Source organism: Thermobia domestica, chromosome 9 (genome assembly GCF_964235325.1).
Source record: "Thermobia domestica chromosome 9, izTheDome1.hap1.1, whole genome shotgun sequence".
Classification (NCBI taxonomy): domain Eukaryota; kingdom Metazoa; phylum Arthropoda; class Insecta; order Zygentoma; family Lepismatidae; genus Thermobia; species Thermobia domestica.
In genome coordinates, this window is record NC_137462.1 from 182,246,520 (window position 1) to 182,266,205 (window position 19,686).

At 34.2% G+C, this 19,686-nt stretch overlaps 1 protein-coding gene across 3 annotated transcripts in view; it reads left to right on the forward strand.

The window, feature by feature from the left end:
• Snx6 (sorting nexin 6) overlaps positions 1–19,686 on the forward strand; it is a 67,503-nt gene that overhangs the window by 20,109 nt on the left and 27,708 nt on the right. For all 3 annotated transcript variants that reach the window (XM_081725608.1, XM_081725606.1, XM_081725607.1), the window contains 5 exons: positions 4,132–4,236; positions 6,626–6,736; positions 7,387–7,508; positions 9,132–9,255; positions 15,839–16,043. In XM_081725608.1, the coding sequence (XP_081581734.1) occupies positions 4,132–4,236; positions 6,626–6,736; positions 7,387–7,508; positions 9,132–9,255; positions 15,839–16,043 (667 nt within the window). The remainder of the gene's footprint in view (positions 1–4,131; positions 4,237–6,625; positions 6,737–7,386; positions 7,509–9,131; positions 9,256–15,838; positions 16,044–19,686) is intronic.

Sequence of the window (19,686 nt, forward strand, 5' to 3'; positions counted from 1 at the left end):
CTTGGGAAGACTTGTGAGGCCTTGTTACCGAGGTATGGCTGGAGATACTGGAAGGAGATAGATTTCTCGGCATATGAGAGATTCCATGCCCAGAAAAGTGGAACGTGTAATAAATGCAAAAGGGGTTGGACACAAAGTTAGTGTCCCTACCCTAACTCTCACAATAGCCGTTGTCTTTATGGTTACCTTAACATTTGTGAAGATGTTACTCATAGAAACCACTCCTTGTATCATATTTTTATTAGTTATACTAATAAAGAAAAAGTCTGGTGGATTTGAACTTAAAATCTAACTATTAGAAATCGCGCGCTCTACCAGTGAGCTAACATAAACACATTTACAAACTCATTCTGAAGAAAACGTGACTTTGGATTTCTGGTGTTTGATGACAATGAATCTCACACGCGTTGAAAATGTATTAAATTTGAGATATTTCGAAATCTAGCAGTCTCAGTGTAGCAAATTTTAAACACACAATCAGAGAATGGCAATGCAGTTGTCGAATTGAACTTTTATTACTCAACTAGTGAAAGTGATGATTTATATAGTTGATTTTCTACAACCGTCAAGTTTTAGTCAGGTTTCATATTTTTCATTATGAGATTTCCACTTTCTACATTTGCGAAATTCCGAAATTTTGATATTCTGGAATTCGTAAACTTGAGTTAGTGACTTCGTAATGCTATCTATTCTCCCATCGCTGGTTCTTATACAAGATATGTCACAAAACCTCAGGTTGGAAGTCTTTAACGAAATACCATTACGTACGTTTGTTTCTCATCAAGTATGAGGAGAAACGCTAATAGTTTCAAAAGATTAGAACAAACCACTTTACTTAAATTATATAATAATTGGTGCATTTTACTCGGAATAACTGTGATCGTGCATTAGGCGAATAATAATATGCGAAAGTGAATTAAATAAACGCCAGATGCAAATGTTTCATATTTAGCGATTATAATACTATCTTTAAAAAAGTAAATCCCATGCTGTAATGAGGAAATGAGGTAACTGCCATATGACAGGTACATGCAGACAAATTCACAACGCACACTTAATGTACTTCCATTACACGTTGTACTTAATTTGTATTTAATATTCAAATATAATATAGCGACGTTCTGTCAACACCCACCACATTTTAGATGTCATATTTTAAACATAATAATTATTAACTCTAGAATAATTGTATGAATACATAACTGATTTAATGTGATTATTCTATATAATTATTCATGCTTTGAGGAATACATCATTACAAACCGAAAAGTGTCCCAAAACTGGAACCGAACTCAGTCTTACGATTAGAAGTCTCGCGTTCTACCACTGAGCTAACATGAGCACTCCTACGAAACTCTTTCTAAAGAAACATGACTGAATTTCCTAGACAATGACATTCATATCCGTTGCAAACGCTGTTATGTATTTTCCTTCTTCTTGTTCATTCTGCTAGAGATGCGAGAACTATGTTCGCTGTGTTTGCTTTCATTGGAAATATTATTTTACGTGTTGGAACGTAGGTGACAAAACGAGCAAGTGCTCCACCTATACATAGTTTCATAATACTGTATCATTACGTATATGAATGATTGATATTGTGATCATCCCCACTACTTGCGGTTAAAATCTACCTAGAACAAAGTGATGAACTTACTCTTCCTTCGATCCGTTTTATAAAACATGTTCCATTTAGGTGTAGTATGTTGTACATTTTCGTTGAGGTTTCCCAGTCATCCCCGGCATGTTAAAATCACTAAACAATGAAGTAGTGGATTTACACCCCATCTTTTTTTTTTCCTTTTCTTTCTTTTAATCTTAAGAGATCCAGGATAATTTTTACAAAATTCAGTCGGTTTTGGTACAGTAATATGTATATTTTCCTTTAACCTTTTTCCATAATGTCCAGTTAGTCAGGAATAAGCGTTAAATTTAGCTCCGTATTAAGGGATGATTTACTCCACACACACACAGTTAAAAAATGATCCTCATCCGAGATATGTATATCAGATAAATGTATGTACGAGGGTAAGTGAATAAGTATCTGCAATCAATTTTTATTATTTATTTCCACAAGAATACTGTGATTTATTCGTATCATTTTTCTCGGGGTTCTCCCGTTTCCTCCCACTTTCTTCATTCCACCATTTCACTCATCTCTCATAATCACCATCTCCTTTAGCCTAACCGGCATAACCGTGGGACGTAAAACTCAAAGATTTCATTTCATTTTTTCTTTAAACCCAAAACTGCAACACAGTCTTCTTTCTTTCCCCACTTTATCTTCATTCTGCAAGAAACAAGTGACAGTAATGGTGTTGTAAGTTCGACCAACATTACGGCTTCAGCCCCCCCTCCCCGCCAAAAAAAAAAGCTAGATTAGTTTCGTACATCATTTCTAACTGTTGGCATTTTTCGTACAGGTTTAGGACAAAACTTTTGACCAGATTTTGTAGAATAAGCTTGTAGGTTAGACGTTCTCGTCTAGCCAACTTACAAACACAAATTATTATTATTTTTTAGATGCACCTTAAATCAATAATCGTTTTCGTACAGTATAAATAATCAACTTGTATCAAATCTGTTATTTACAATTTATTTTTTACTTAAAAAATCTCACCATTTTATGATGAACACTGTATGTCCTTAAAAGTGGTTTACTTCGGAAGCTAGAGCTCCCTCGTGACTGTGTAGATAAAGTACGCGTATTTGGCGCTGGAGTTCCGGGTTCGATTTCCGGCGGGAGCTCATGTGGTTAGTCCCATGTCAAGCTGTAGGTCAACGTGTCATACAGCCTTACTGCTGAAACGGATCCTGAATTTAAATCAACAATAACTCCGGATGCTATTCCTGACAGCGTTCATGAAATTATCGAAGTGTTTCTGCAGTCCATTTTTTGAATCCATCTTCAGGTTAACAATTACTACATCTTCTGTCTCATAGAGTTGGATAAGTTAAGTTATTGTCTCGGACAACTAGTTTTGAAAGAAAACACAAAATTTGTAATTCGTACTCTGCTCAATGATACATTTTGAAGTCTGGCACGTTATACAAATTGTTTCTGCGGTTGAAGAGAGAACTTGATAAGGATGGTAATTTGTTACGATGTTATGGACATCATGAAAGTACGAATCTGCTATTACTATTATACAAAGTGTTCTGGTAATAGACTAAGAAACTTCGCATACATATTCGGGATATCATCACAAGAAAAAAGATTATCTGCGCGTTTGGTCAGAAATGCCTAATTACAGAAATGGGGCCAATGTAATTGGTAGACTTGGTCGTAGGGTGGCTACACTGAATAAAACAAACGACATATTTAGCATACGTGTTAAGGACCTCAATACAAGAAAACAGTTTGTCTGTGCATTGGTCGGAAGCGCCTAATTTCAAAGATGGAACCAATTCAAGAAAAGCCGTCCAACAACTAATTCCACTTTTCGAATTAATCTTATCTCCGTAATTACGCGTTTCCGAGCAAAGGCGAGAATAAACTTTTTTCTTGTATTGATGTCCTGAACACACATGTAGTTTGTTGGTTCTTTTATTAAATATACTCACCCTACGATTATTTCCAGTAATTACCTTAACTTGGGCCCAGCTCCGTAATTAGGAGTTTCTTATCAAGGTCGCAGATAAACTTCTTCCTTGTATTAAGAACCTAAACATATGAGGAGTTACCTCTGGTGCTTGGGGTCCCGGGTTCAAATCATGCTCCCAGCAAGTGAACCTTGTAGTGGACAAACACCGTGTGAGTAGGTTTTCTCGGGGTTCTCCCGTTTTCTCCCACTTCATCTTCAGTCTCCTTTAGCCTAGCCGGTATAACCGTGGGACGTAAAACTCAAAAATTTCATTTCATTTTCATTTACATGAGAAGTTAGTCGATCTATTCCAGGAACACCCTATAGATATTTCCTTGTCATGATAACTTTACAACCGTAAGCGCAGTTTTCTTCAACTGTTAGCAGCATTTTGTACTAGACTATTTTTACATATTAATTTGATATATTGCATTATAGCCATGTTTTGTTACGATTACATTTCTTAAGTGAATGATTGGTTGTTATAATAATGTCAAAAGGGTCAATAGAATAATAATGTAATGTATATTCTTCAACTTTTTGTTTTTAGCCTGGACGATCCGAGACGGTCGATCTTACCGATAATTCACTGGTAGTGGATATATCCGATGCCTTAAGTGAGAAGGACAAAGTGAAGTTTACTGTCCACACGAAGGTGAGTTTTATTTACGTTGCACTATTATAGACAGAAAAAAAGAAAATTAGAAAGGGCGAATACTGGATGATAGAATAAGGAGGCCACCTACAGGATTTCTGAATTCTTAGTGTAGTTTTTTGTATGCAAGTAGATGTCACATCCCATTCATTTAAAACACAACGTATCATATGATCATTATAAAATGAAATTTGTAGAATGAAGTCAGATAATAAATGGTAAGCTGTGGTGCAAGAACAAAGGAATTATACAAATAAACCTACAAATCAAGTTAAGTTCAGTATTCTCTTTAAGATGTTAATACTCAGCGATCGTAATGGCAGAGGACTTACCTTAATTGGTGTACCCTCTGTTCGATCCTAGGTCATATGAGTGGTGAACAATACCGTGGGAGAGGTACGGTCTCATTCAGCTTGTAAGGTATAAAGTGAATGTTGAAGTACTTTTTTCTACTGTGTTACATAGCAGGGTTGGCTGGTTTAAACCAAAAAACGAAAAATGTTCATAAAAGTGTAGGTGTTCGTAAAATCTTGATGAACACACATTTGTGGGTTATCACATGTCACTCCCGCATATTCGTATTGTATTCAGACCTAAATTCCCCATTCATTACTCAGAGATTATACTACATAAGCAACTTTTTTTTTTTTATAAGTTTATGAATATTTTGCGACTTTTTTAATAGTTTGTTATTATTGTTATGCAACTGCAACCAAAGAAAAGTTCTAAATATCGTTTTGTTTTAATAATGTTTACTATTGATAAAATACATCGAAATACCGTACTTTTTTTTTTGGAGGGGGGGGGGGTCATCAAACTCCACGAGAGGCATTTACTGAAATCAGAAGTATCTTTGGTATCTATTTATGTATATATGGGTCAGAGCCAAAGTGGACTTAATTCTTATCGTTATTCACTTTTCTTACTGATATGCAAATTAAGTCGTCGTATTTCTTTAACTTGGACTAATAAAAGTCATGGTGAACTTACTTGGACTTAATTAGTTCTTTACTCTGCAGTATTTTGAAATTGTCCATATGTAATTCTGTATAATGGTTTCACTTGTGCAACTGTCCTTTTGAAATGACTTGACAATTATATTAACAAGTATGTAAAGATCAGTACAACGTATCAGGAGTCCTTCGTGAGTGAGTCGGCAGACGTATCGCATTTGTGGCCAATTAGTCCCGGTTTCGAGTTCAAACGGAGGGCAATTTGTTTCGGATGTACTGTAAGTCGAGAAACGATTTGGACTCCGCTTTAAGCTTATGTAATCCTTCCAGCATAACCCGGTTGTTGCATAATAACACCAAAGTGAAACAAACTTATTTCTGTCCACATGTGATATAAATACATAGAGCAAATGATTTAAACAAACAAACAAAGAAAAAAAAGTTTAAACCAAAAAAAAAAAAATATTTTTCAATAAAAACCATGGTTTTTGCCAACCCTGTTATATAGTATGTTATTTATTGGACACAGCTATTCAAAATATCCATTTTACACGTTTGCTTTACACAGAACGTAAATTGAAATTTGTGGACGTTTTACTTCTGTTGTAATAAAAGATAATATTTTTTTGCATTAATGTCACTATTAATTCTTCAGATCACCATGCTTCACGCGGTTGAATAGAAAATTCTGGAATTATAGCGGAGACTAAGTATGCCCTGAAATTTGTATAACTAAATAAATACATATTGGCAATAGTATTTGATATGGCAGCACTGTATATCTAGAAACTATAAGCGCTCATCAGTTGGACATACTGAAGATTAGTACAAGTAGATAGCATCGAGTTACTCCTACAAGAAAGAAGATGTACTCTTATATATGTATTCATATTACTGAATTCATATGTTCATAGGTTAAGAACTCGTAACTAGTATCTTTCAGTTTAACTTCCCACCTTCAGGCTAAGGAAGACAAAGATTAAGGCAAGTGAACACTGATGAAAGAATTGATGGAATGAAAAAAGTGAGAGCAAACGGGAGTTTCCCAAGAAACCCCACGGACACGATGTTGTCCACCACAAACTTAGCCGAGGGTCGAACCAAGCATCCCGCGCACCAGAGGTAAGCGCTCTACCGAAGTAATTATAGTATTATTGTGTACAATGTAGTTATTTTCTGATCAGTTACAATAAGTGTTGAAGCTTTTGAAATTTTCAAATTAAAAGTTATTGTCGAAAATCAGTGTATTTCTATACTTGAATGATCTTTTTCATACTCACCAAAGCCCTTATTATGTTATTTGAACTACGCTACTCTGATGTATCTGACTGAAATCTTCAGAAATACTATGTGAGTTGCAATTCGAAAACTATATAACCATTTATGTAGTAAAACTGTTCGGTAAAAGTTTTGAATTATTTCTTTCTTTGTTGTAGACAACTTTGCCAGAGTTCCAAAAGCCCGAGTTTCTTGTTGTCCGCCAGCATGAAGAGTTCGTGTGGCTTCATGATAGATTTGAAGAAAATGAGGATTATGCAGGTTTCATTGTAAGTATTTGTAATTTATTATTATTTGTATTAGTTCTTCTTTTGCGACATTGTATTTACATTCAGTCAATGATTAAAGTTGGATTTTTAAATTTTAATTTTTTTGAGTTTTTATTTACTTATTTTTTTCATTTTCGAGTAACAGTTGAAAGTTGCTAGTAAATGAAGAAACTTTCAGTCTTCCTTTGAGATAAGGTACACAGATACCAGTATCCGAAAGGAACTTTTTAGTAATTAATAGCTACTAAGTTCCGAATACTGGTAGCTATGTACCTTATCTCAGAGGAAGATTGAAAGCATCTTGATTTACATGGCAGCTGTCAGTTTTAACTGGAAATCCAATCAGAAAATGATATTAGAAAGACCCAGGCTCAGATGGGAGGACAATATTAAGCTGGATCTCACAAATATAAGAATATAAAGAAGAAACTGGATCCAATTGTAAGGACAGAAGTCAGTGGAGAGCTTTGTGGACGCGGCATTTGAACCTCCGGGTTCCATAGCCCATAGAGTGCTAGTTAGTTAGTTAATAATTACTAGAGCTTAATGCAATATTCACTTAAAATTAGTTGAACATGTATTAATATGTAAAATATGTATTAATATGTAAAATAAGATATGTATAATATATAAAAAAAATATGTCCGTAGATTCCTCCTGCTCCGCCACGACCTGATTTCGACGCGTCAAGGGAGAAGCTGCAAAAGTTGGGGGAAGGAGAAGGAACAATGACGAAAGAAGAATTTAACAAAATGAAACAAGAATTAGAAGCGTAAGTATTTTTGTGTACAATGGACAGTTGAATGTTCTTGTTCTACCATGTATAAAACATTTTTTTTTTTTTTTCTGAGATAGTTATTTTCACACTTGCATCTGTGTTAACCAGTGATTTTATAATAGGATTGCGTTGGATCAGATTTTTACAAAATTGTAGGTAACTTTACAGACAGTTTGTCTTTTTTCATTAAGTTCTAATGAAATTCTGAATAAGTAGTAAATCAGTTCAGTTTTCTATGCAGAAGAAAGTGAAGGTATGTATTATTCTTTTAAGCATGTAAAAAACACCTTATTCTTTGGAATTCTTAAGATAGTTTGAATTGTCCCAGCACATCTACTAGTTTTGAGTTAATTGTAAGTAATGTAGCAAATTGAAATTTTCACAATTAAGGCTCAAGATAGTACCAAATACGAAATAGTTTTGTTTGTGGTAGTATTTTTCATGTGTTATATGCTGCAGGGAATCGTAATTTCAGTAAAATTGTCATTCGATAATAGTATGAAGATAGATGGGAATTACTGTTTGTATCGTCCTTAAGCTTCACTTTTTGCTTTTCGTTATTCAACCGTTCCCTTTGCCTTTAGATCTGAAGAACTTTTCAGTTACTTATTAATACATGCAATTTGAAAGAAATGTAGAACCTAAAAAGTATGATAGAACAATAGTATGAAGATAGACGAGAATTACTGTTTGTATCGTTCTTAAACTTCACTTTTTGCTCCTCGTTATTCAACCGTTCCTTTTGCCTTTAGATCTGAAGAATTTTCCAGTAACTTATTATTATTAATACATGCAATTTAAAAGAAATGTAGAACCTAAAAGTCTGATAGATAAAAATTTCAATTTTACTAACTAAAAAAATTTTGTTGAAAAGACAGTATACATATTCATGAAGAGCAAAGCCTCTTGTGGCAAACTAACGCATATATTTTCTGTGCGGCAAATCCTGATAGCCTGATAACCAATGCTGAAGGTTTCGTGTCATGCCGTCACGGCTCTGAAAACGGGCAGTCCAACACTAGGGGCTGTACTTTTAATCTTAACCTTCTTTCACTGTACCGTAATAAATACAGGTATGTTGTGTACCAGAATATTGTAAGACTTATGACTCAGACCTGTAGTTTTAATACATATCTTAAATAGTGATTCTAAACAACATAGATTATGGTAAGATGCAGTCATTTTACGGTTATATATGGTGATAAGAATGCGAAAATAGCCGAGCTACATACCAATCGTTAGTATTGAAAACTGCGAAAGTAGAAGAAAGAATGTAATAACAAATTAAACAATATATCTTTAGAAAGAACTTACATGTTCGTGATCTTTGTCAGTAAAATATGTATAGGTATTATAAATTATTCGTTTACAAAAATTTGCCTCTTAAACATTAAGAATAATTTGATAATTTACTTGAAACCAAGTGGAAACCATAGAACGTGTATTTTAAAAGATCGTGAAATATGTAGTTCGCATCGTTAGAACTTTGTATAAATTTAAGCATATATACAGAGGTATGTAAAAATCTAAGTAAAGATACAGTTTCACTATTAAGTAGAACTCATTTTAGTGCTCTGTGTATCACTTGCTTTTTTTTTTCTCTCTCTCTCTCTCTAGGGAATATTTAGCAACTTTTAAGAAAACTGTAGCAATGCACGAAGTGTTCCTCTGTCGCCTTGCCAATCATCCTGTTTTTAGGAATGATCATAACTTCAGGGTATTCCTAGAATATGATCAAGATGTAAGTATCATTTACTTACGATAGTTTACATATAATGGGCGTGCAGATACATATTGTAAAATCAATCTGAATAATCTTCTCTGCGAGGGTAGAATTTAAAATGCATGCGTTGCGAATGATGAATATTATTACAATATTGCGAGCGGTGATGATATTTAGTAAGAAACAAGCAAAAAGGCTAATACCGGAAACAATAGCAGTTTTCTTTTACATGTAAGAAGATTCTTCCGAAAGCGCTTATTACATGTAGAAGAAAACTCAATTTTTTGCGGTGCGTATTAGCCTTTTTGCTTGTTTCTTGGTAAATATTATTTCTTAACAGTTCGCTTAAAAACATGGAGCAGTTACTAAATGGACTGTACGGTATGCATATCTATTAATGGTATACTAACCTTGAACTCCATTAAGCACCCGTATTTTTAGTTTATTCCTAAACGTTTCGATGACTGATTGCCACCATTATTAGTACGTGATAACTAAGGAATTTTTTACATTGATCCGTGGACTGACTCACAGGCGCATTAAATAAAATAAAAATAAAGAAACTGGTAAACTCTGTTAACAGAAAAAAACAAACAAACAAGAAAAAAAAAAACGAAATATTAACATTAATAAATCACTTTAGGAGTTTGTGTGTCACATAGTCATTTTCTCCTTTTTATGTCTTTGGTTAGATAATTTATACTAGTTATAAGCAGTCATTGAAATGTTTACGAATAAATTCAAAACATGGGTGCATTAGTAGAGTATAAGATCAATCTCTCATTATTGAAGCTATTCTTCATCAGTGAAATCGCCGTGGCTGTCCTGTTAGCGAGTGTCAGTTATCAGTCCTAATAATGTTAATAGACTTTGAACACCCAAGCTGGCGCTCTAGTCAAAGATCCCTGGATGAGAGTCTAACTTCTACAGGCTGGAAAGGATCAACGGTTCTTTCTTTGTATCTGGGGCTCCAGGAAATAATAGCAGAAGGGCCATTCCACCAGAAATTGCATGATTGTGATTGCACGACCATTTTTGAGAATTCCGATAATTTGCAGACATATTGGAACATGTGTCGTAAACACAATGATACGATTAGAAATATCAAATTCCATTTAGTATGCCCACTGCTGTCATATTTCCAATATGGCGTGTGGCAAATCATAAGAAAATCAGGACGCATGCGAAATATATCTCAAAAATGAAAAGTGTAACAAATGGTGAGACAAACAGCAGTGGAAAGGTTATGAAGTGATCTTTAATGCAGTGGTGAATACTTTTTACTGCCCGTTTCAAACGACTTAAATAATGCCACGAAGTCATAAATTAGCATCAGCCAAATTACAGTTTTTAAGGCTTAAAAATTCTGGAAAGGAATTGAACCAAAAATGTCTTATATGGACTTCGTATTTGACTCCACAATATACAGCTGGAGGAAATAGGAGATCGTAGAAATGAATAATGATCTTATAAGGCATCAAATATGCCCACAAATAAATTTTGATAATGTTTGCTCTTGAATATTTCTAGTGAGGGAAGTCCGGAAATTCTGAAGCTTCGGTAAATGACTTTTAGTTCATAATGTACTTCAAAAATGAAAATTCAGTTAAAAACAAGAAAACGGGATGTAGATTTGGTAGGTATACGGTTAGAAAAGTACGTATAAAATGTCAAAGGCATATAGTTTTTACAACTCATTACGTACAATACATGAATATGAAACTAAATATGACGAAAACAGTAACATACATTGTTATTAACAAAACATGAACAAAGAAAGAGGTCGTAAAAACGGTACATGTGATAGTCTAATGACAGTGCATTTGTAACAGAAATTTTGTTGCACAATTTTTCTGTAATACGATAGCTTCTCCCTGTGGGAGTTGTTAGTTCTAAAGGTGTAAGTATTTGGAGAATATGTGACAAAGGTACCCAGGATGTATCAATTGACTTTGCAAATGATGGTCTTGCTTTCGCTTGTTTAAAGAACCAAACGTACAAATATTTATGCTCTAGATTGACATTTTCAACCACTGTTAGTCACTACTGGTGATCATAAACGCACGCAGCCAAGTCCTGGATGTGAAAAATCAGAACAGTGGAATTCCCGTGGGCATTGATGTTATGTGTATATCTTCTGTAACTTCGGTGTTGATTTAATTGGATGTTCTGTAACTTCGAAGGGTACTTGTGCTAAGTGGTACAAATCTGTTTTGACCTAATTTGAGGTACAGGTTTGCATTTGGCAGGAATATTAGCTTATACAGCTTCCGTGGACACAAATATGTAATTGATTCCTGTGATAGGTTTTTCACAAAAATCATACAAATCTTGAACGGCGATGTTCTGGTTTTATGCATGCTTTTTGAAGACTAGCATGATTGTACCACCTACACCGTTGTACGGGTCCTTGCCGTAAGCAAACGAGGAAAAAAAGAAAAAAAAAAAGTGAAGAGGTCAGTCAGACTTGTCATGACAAAGGTCTAGGAGTTCTTGTTTTTGTACTGGAGAGCTGCCCCATAACCGAAATAAATCAATTATGTGAACGATGTCAAAACCTTTTTCAGATGGTTTGAGTTGCATCTGAAATGTATACAAAGCACTAGTGTTGTAAATAATCACTTATAATACACACACACAATGACTAAATAATGTACCATATGACATATAATAATACTCAAAAGCAGGGGCGGCTTGTCTATAAGTGCTGCAGAGCTGCAGAACTACCAGTTATTTTAGTGGAATAAATGTATTTTCAATTAAGTTGAATTGTGTTTAATATAATCAAGGTAACAAATAACATGTAATGATGATATTTGGTCTAACAGTGTCATGAAATTGTACTGCTGGATATGCTACATAGCGTAAAATTACTGGAAACATCTTCTGAAGCTTAATAATATTGCAAGAGCTGTGCACGGATTGCCCTATACTTTAGCATTGAGACCAAAATCTTCACCAGCCGCACTGTATTACGTTTTCCTTGTTTGTTAGATAGAATTTAATAGAGCTGCACTTCCAGCAGCTCAGAAATCACGAATACTTCCGAAGAAGCCGAAGACACACGACGTGATGTACATGAGGCGCCCTTCTCTTGTTTTTGATAACGGAGTTCAGTGTAATTGTTGCACGCTTTAAAAATAATGGTATTCCATGTTCGAGTTTGTGCAAATTTTCTGAACAAAACACAATTTGTGTGACAATTTTAAGGAAATCATAAACCTTTTGGAAATTCTTCTAACTACCCCAACGACAATAGCTGAAGCAGAACGTTACTTCTCTAATTTTAAAATAGTTAAAATATTTTTGGGAAGCACAATACGTCAGGAAAGAATCAATGCTTTGGCTGCCTTATCAATCGAGCGTGATTTCATATCTACCACGCCGAACTTGAATGAAAGAGTAATAGGACATTTTGTACAGCAGAAGTCACGTCGGATTGACTTCAATTACAAACGATAATTCAGTAGTACTGTATTAATAAAATTTCTGCCTGTAGACATTACGTGAATCCGAAGTTGTTATGGTATCTGAAAACAGTATGTTTCTTACGGTATGAATATGTATTTTAGAAATTTGTTACACACAACAGTGGTGTATTTAGAGGGGAGTTATCGGGCTCAAGATCACCCGAAATTCATTAAAACTTGTAGGCATCCCAAAGAAAAAATTAAGTGCTTATTCATATGTTGTGTACAGCTCCTCCCGAAACAAAATCCTAAATACGCCACTGACAACCAATAATCAAAACAATAGTGTTTTGCTTGCGATACAGTAAAGTTGTATATACGTTGGTTAATTTCAATTATAATTGTCATTTATAACGATTAGAGTGCTGAAAGATTATGCTGGTTCGTGTACATTTTATAATTAATTGCTGTAAACGGGAAATTTAATATACAAAAAAACAAACTGTGCAGAACTACCTCAGATTATGGTATCGAGCCGCTACTGCTCAAAAGGATGTAAAATGGCTTGAGAATATGCCCAACGATAATTTTGTATCTCATCTTGAACGACGAACGTATAATTTTCTGCTAAATCAGCCGACACTGCAGTTAGTGTCACTGAGATTGACTTTACATTCCTTTCAATACGCAGACTGAGCTTTTGATATATAGTGATGCTGTTTGAGAGCAAATATTTTCTCTATGAGATTTTCAATGAATTCACTGGAACTCAAAACAGTGCTTGTTGCGGTGAACTTGTCTGTACTTCCACTGTTTTGGATGACAGTTTCATCCATTTCAGTATAAAGCTTATCAATAATTTCTGCACCAGGACATCGTACTTATACATTCATCATACACTCGTTACATACGTATTTCACGTCATCAGTTTTAACTACCCTTGGAAGTCAATATGTAGTTGTACTCTTTCTAACGTAAGCTTGACATTTTGATGATAAACACACACGCAAACTTTGTGGGGTATCTGCGACCCAGCAAGGTCATTTAGGTTTCAAGACAAAGAATTTGGTGAAACCTATTTATATCATTGGACACATAGTTTAGAAATGAATGTACAGTGTTTCCAAGTTACACAAAGCCATTTTTCTCTGCTTTTCTTTATTCAATTCATCTTCACTGAAATGCAGTCCTTTTTCCAACAAAATTCTGCTATTCCCATCCAGCTGGTAGAAGTCTTCAACGGCCTTTATTATTTCCGTACTTAACTGCTTTCGTCCTTTCTTCTCAAGGTCTGGAAGAATACCATATTTCTTGGTTAGTTCCCTACTGATTCACACGAGATATTTCGACATCTGCAGTTCTTCGCAGACTTGAGACTTTGTTCAACTCTCCGATATTAAACTAGTAATTTTAGTAATTTTAACTTTTTCTTCACTGACAATATGCGCGAACATATCTTCAGTTTCCCAATAAGGACTTATATTCTTTGCACAAAGGATTAGGATAATTCGTCTTCCATCCACAGTCACACCTTCTGTAAACTATTACTCCAAGATTCTTTGCAATGTGTTTGTAATTCTCATACAGTTTTTATGTAATGCACCCTTTTGTTTTTTAGCACTAAGTCTTTTTAGTTTTGATACCTAATATAATACATGCACACACCTTATCAACTTCTTTTAGGTTAAATTCTGTATTTACATACACCTGGTCTTTTTTCCATATTATTTACATGCACAAACAAATATTGCTTTGTAGCATGTTGACAAAGAGACGTGTCAGGAATAAGCTCCAAGTTTTTTTTTTTTTTTTTTTTTTTTTTTTTTTTTTTTTTTAACACACATTATTTCTACACAGCCTTTTTAGCCTCCTTTCTTCCGACTTTTGTAATACAGAAGAGCATTGCAACACACTTCTTAAAAAAAAAAAAAGCTTCAAGACTTCATGAGCTAATGGTCATTTAACATAAGTTTCAGAGTTTTTGCACTTCCCCCACTAGAGATATTCAAGTGTAAACATTCCGTTTGTGGCTAAATTTGATGTCATATAAAATCATCACTATTCATTTGTACAATTTCCTATTTCGTCCAGCTATACATTGTGTGCAGACAAATATGAAGTCCACATAGAATATCTTTGGCTTAACTCCTTCCCAGAATTTTCAGAGCTTAAAAATGGTAATTTGGCTGATGCTCACTTACGACTTTGTGGCATTATTTAAGGCATTTGAAATTGGGATGGAGAAAAGTTTTTTAGCACTGCATTAAACGTCACTTAGTAACTTTTCCACTTGTGTTTCTCTCACCACCTGTACCTCCTTTTATTTCTGAGATATTGTAATTTCATGTGCATGCTGATTTTCTCATGATTTGCTGTATACCATGTTGAAAATATGAACGTAGTGGGCATACGGAATGGAATCCGATATTTCTAATCACTTCGCTGTGTTTACGAAACATGCCAATATATGTGCAAATTATCAGAATTAAAAAAAAAAAATGTCGTGCAGCCAATTTTTGGTAAATCGTGCGATTTCCGGTGGAACGATCCAGAGAGTATAGAATATACTTTGTGTCTGATAGGCTTACAGTTATGTCAATCCACCAAATCCAGCTTCGTCTAAATTAAGATCACTGAACTAATTCTCTTAATTACTTAGAACCACATTTAAATACATGCAGTTCCCAAGTATTTATTAGCTAAATCAATGTGGTTATTCATCAGCCTCCAGTTAAAGGTCTTTCTAACAAAAAGCGTACCATAACTATGTACAACCTATTTCGGTTTCTTCCAATTGGCGCTATGTTTGAAGTACCTGCTCGTCAACAGAAACATTATTCTTTAACGTGTATGAGATATTTAAATGACAAGAGTTTAGTATTATAACGTGATTAATTTCTTACTGAATTAGAACACATAACATGTGTGAAATTGTAGAGCCAAGTAGTAATTAACAGGAAGGATCTTGCAGTTATGAGTCATCCGGATTTTTTTTCTTTCGGTGAATAAAGAATGTTAGAAGAAATAAGGGATACACTTGAAAGCTGAGTTTTCTGCATAAAACATTGTTGGTAGCTACGCGAAGTTCTTACAATCGCGATAATTTTTGCAGTCATATTGCAGGAAGCTGTTTCAGTTACTTATGGAACTTGTCCTATAGAATCTTAAGTTCTAATTCTTGTCTCTTCCAGCTTTGTGTTCGAGGGAAAAACAAAATGGAAATATTTCAGGGTGTAGTTAAATCGTTTTCTAAAACTACAGATGAATTATTGTTGTCAGCGACACAAAAGGATGTCGATGAATTCTTTGAACAAGAAAAGAACTTCCTTATTGAATATCATTCTCATTTGAAAGATGCCACCGCTAAGGCAGACAGAATGACAAAGAGGCATAAAGGTATGGATTTTATATTCTATTCTTTACTGTTTGAAACTAAATACTGAGTAAAATTAGATAAATGAACTGAGTTTAAAATATAGTGTTACATTAGTAAACGAAGGAATCACCAGTTTTCTTTAAACCACCCTCTGTAGGCAAGGCAAATTAGATAAAAATTCGAAATGTGTAAAAGCTTAAAACTGAGCCGAAAATCTTAAATTTTCGACTTTCTACGTGCTATGCTTCGACATGCTATGCGCTAAATACTACACTACCTATTCACTCCGTGAACACTACATAGTCATCATTCTTAGGTCGGTGCTTATATTTTCATATCATATATTTCGATTTTCATTTCATATAGTGTTTACGGTTTCGTGAAATGAAAAGAAATGGTCTTCCAATAATATTGAATGCTGTATCGAATGTAAATCGTTATCGAGAGTAAAAGAACAAAAGAAAATAAGGAAAAAATAACATAATGGGAAGAATTAAATGAAAGTGACTCTACATACACGAATAAATTAGACAGTCGCAGTCTTGATCCTTTAAAATTTACAATGACAGAAGTTACCGGCGATATTCTCTGTTTATACTCACAGCTTTTTTTTTTTTTTTTTTTTTTTTTTTGTTGTTGTTGTTGTTGTTGTTGTTGTGTCTCTGGCTGTATTTTAAGAACATAAATCCCATGTTGTAATGATAATATTGAAAAGTAATCTCTGTATGACAAATAGTTGTAAATAGATAAACTACACACATTAAGCCGATGTTCTGCTAACACTCACTACATCTCAGATGTGATATTATTTTAAACATAATAATTACTTATATTCTGAAATTAATATATATATATAATAAGGGTGGTAAGAAACTAAAACAAACTTCGGGAGCTGATTCCCGATTCTGAGACTAGCAAAAAAGTCCTCTGGCACTTTGTTCAGTGAGGGATAGTTTTGGCGATATAAGGTGCCGAAATCGTGGGAAAATTAACTTCAGAGGGCTGTAATTCAAAAACAACGCAACGTAGAGAGTGCGATATAGAACATGATACTCGAAGTCATACCTGCTCGATTGAAAAATGTATGTTTCAAACCTCCTCAAGATGTATGCGAGGTATTCCCCAAAGGAATTTACGGATTCCCTATAACCTGGCAAGTAACGCGTATGTTCTTTTGGCGAATCCTCGCACACATCTTGCGGAGGTTCGAAATACTGTATCATTACTTATTTCAGTAAATGTTACTTTTTCCTATACATCATTTCAAGATGTCCTATTACACTTAAAAAGAAGATAAACACATCGGCACAAAGTTTTCCAATTCCAAAGGTTGACTTGAAGGCTCAAACCTGGCTTCTTTGATTTACTATTTTGAAAGATACCCAAAGAGAATTTTCAGCTTAAAACAGCGTAATCAACACTGTCAGCCTTTTTGGAATAGTTTGTACATTGCCTGGTCCTATTCTACGATGCCAAATTTTAAAATTCGGCAATTTCCAAAATTTAATGGGAGGAGTGGTCCTATGTACCCCGTTTTAAAATTTAGTGGTGGGTCAAGGTACCCCTGCCAAAATCAAGAGATCATTGACTCCTATGATCATACCATGTGATCCGGTTACATGATGCCCCTCAGACTATCAGGGCAGAGTTCGGGCAAAATAATAGCAAAATTCGCAGATATTGTTAATAGACGTCAGGTTTTAGTAAGAAAAATGGTGACTTAATAAAATTCTTCGGACACACATCATACTCATAATAGTGTGCACAGTTCTTGCTCAAATATGATACCAACTATAGTTTGATGTAGGAAAAGGTATGAGTTTGATTGATAATATCCCTTCCATTTCTTTACTCTTTATTTCTTAAATAACCAAAATCTGTTCTTGGGAAAGGCAAAAGAAAACTAGCTGTTGCTTATAATGTAGAAAAGTTTTTAGAGCGATATTTATATAATACTACTTGTGTTTCGTGATAAATTTTGTTCTTTCACCCTTGGCATGTGGGTAGGGGAAAGAGGCATTTGTCTGAAAGACAAGGCTTTGAAACAACGCCCATGTTTGTCCCATGCTCTTTCTTTTGTTTTTAAAACTCATGTATTGATATTGAAAATATAAAACACTGAAGTTCACAAAGCATTGTCTAAAAATTTTAAGAATACCGTATACGCTAGCGTAATGTCCGCTTTTTTTCTTTTTCTTTCTTTTCTTTTCTTTTTTTTTTTAAGTACTAAAATCGCGGTGTCAAAATGCAGGTGCGGACATTACGCGGCCGTTCAAAATACGCGCAATTTTGTCACTTTTTTTTTTTTTCGAAATAAATTTCATTTTGAACTTTTACATAATATCGGTAAATAATTAAATGAAAAGCAAATAAAGACCGCTAATTGAAACAAATTTATGGCATTTAAAATCAGTAAATAAATTATTTAAATCTTTATTTTCTCCTCGAACATATTTTTCAACCACATCAGCACACACTTGATGTAAAGTCACAAACACAACACAATCATAAATGTAAAAATATTAAAATTACTTGTAAGCAGTTTTTTCCACTCGAAAGAAACAAATGTTAATAGAGTTTCTTTTAAATATAGTGTCTGGTGTCAGAAGTACGAAAATGTGCATTTTTCTTTTTTAAAAAGAAAGAAAACAAGTTTTTATTATAGATATTATTATATCTCATACCTACTAGTACTCAATTATTATTCTAGAAATTATGATTAAGGTTGGATTCAAGGGATTGACTCAAAATCTATAAAGAATATGTAGCTAGTATATAAATTATTTTATTTAGCTTAAAATTTTATTTTACACAAAATAAAATAATCCACAATTATTTTGTATAATTTATTCTAAATATTTAAATAGTGCCTGGTGCCAGAAGTACGAAAATTGGTGCTTGGGGTCCCGGGTTCGATCCCAGCCTCCTGCCAAGTGAACTTTGTGGTGGGCAAACACGGTGTATGTGGGTTTCCTCGGGGTTCTCCCGTTTCCTCCCACTTTCTTCATTCCACCATTTCATTCATTACTCATCATCACAGTCTCCTTTAGCCTAAGCGGCCTATGCGTGGGACGTAAAACTCAAAGATTTCATTTCATTTCATTTCATTTAGAAATACCACAAGACGTAACGTAGATTTTCAAGCTATGATTTTTAGGGTGCGAACATTACGCGAGCGTATACGGTACTTACAACCGAGTAAGTCATTCTTTTAAATCATAGTTAAATTGAATCTTTGTATGGTGTCGACAGATATCGTTGGTCCATACGGACTTCGCTAGAGCTTCATTAGAGGCATTTTTGCCAAAGAATTAAATTTGTCGTGATTTTCCTACTTTTCTAGAAACTGTGTTCTAGTTAAAATTCTTACGGTAGGGAGCTGGTTGCATGCTTTTGTTTTCAATAAATGAGATTTACAAGCAATGTTTCTATTTCACTGCTGTTAATCGAACGTGGCATAGAAATTACAGCTCATGCGTTAAAGCTTTGAATTGTGTGTAGTTTTCTTAATTGCTTTGTGTGCATTAATTATCTTCTGAATTCTTATTCAGTTTGTAAATTAAAAATAACTTTGCACCACGTGGAACATTCTTTATGTAATATTACATACTAGTGCTACATCCGTTTATCAAATTATCGCTAATTAACATTTTTTCTTTCTCG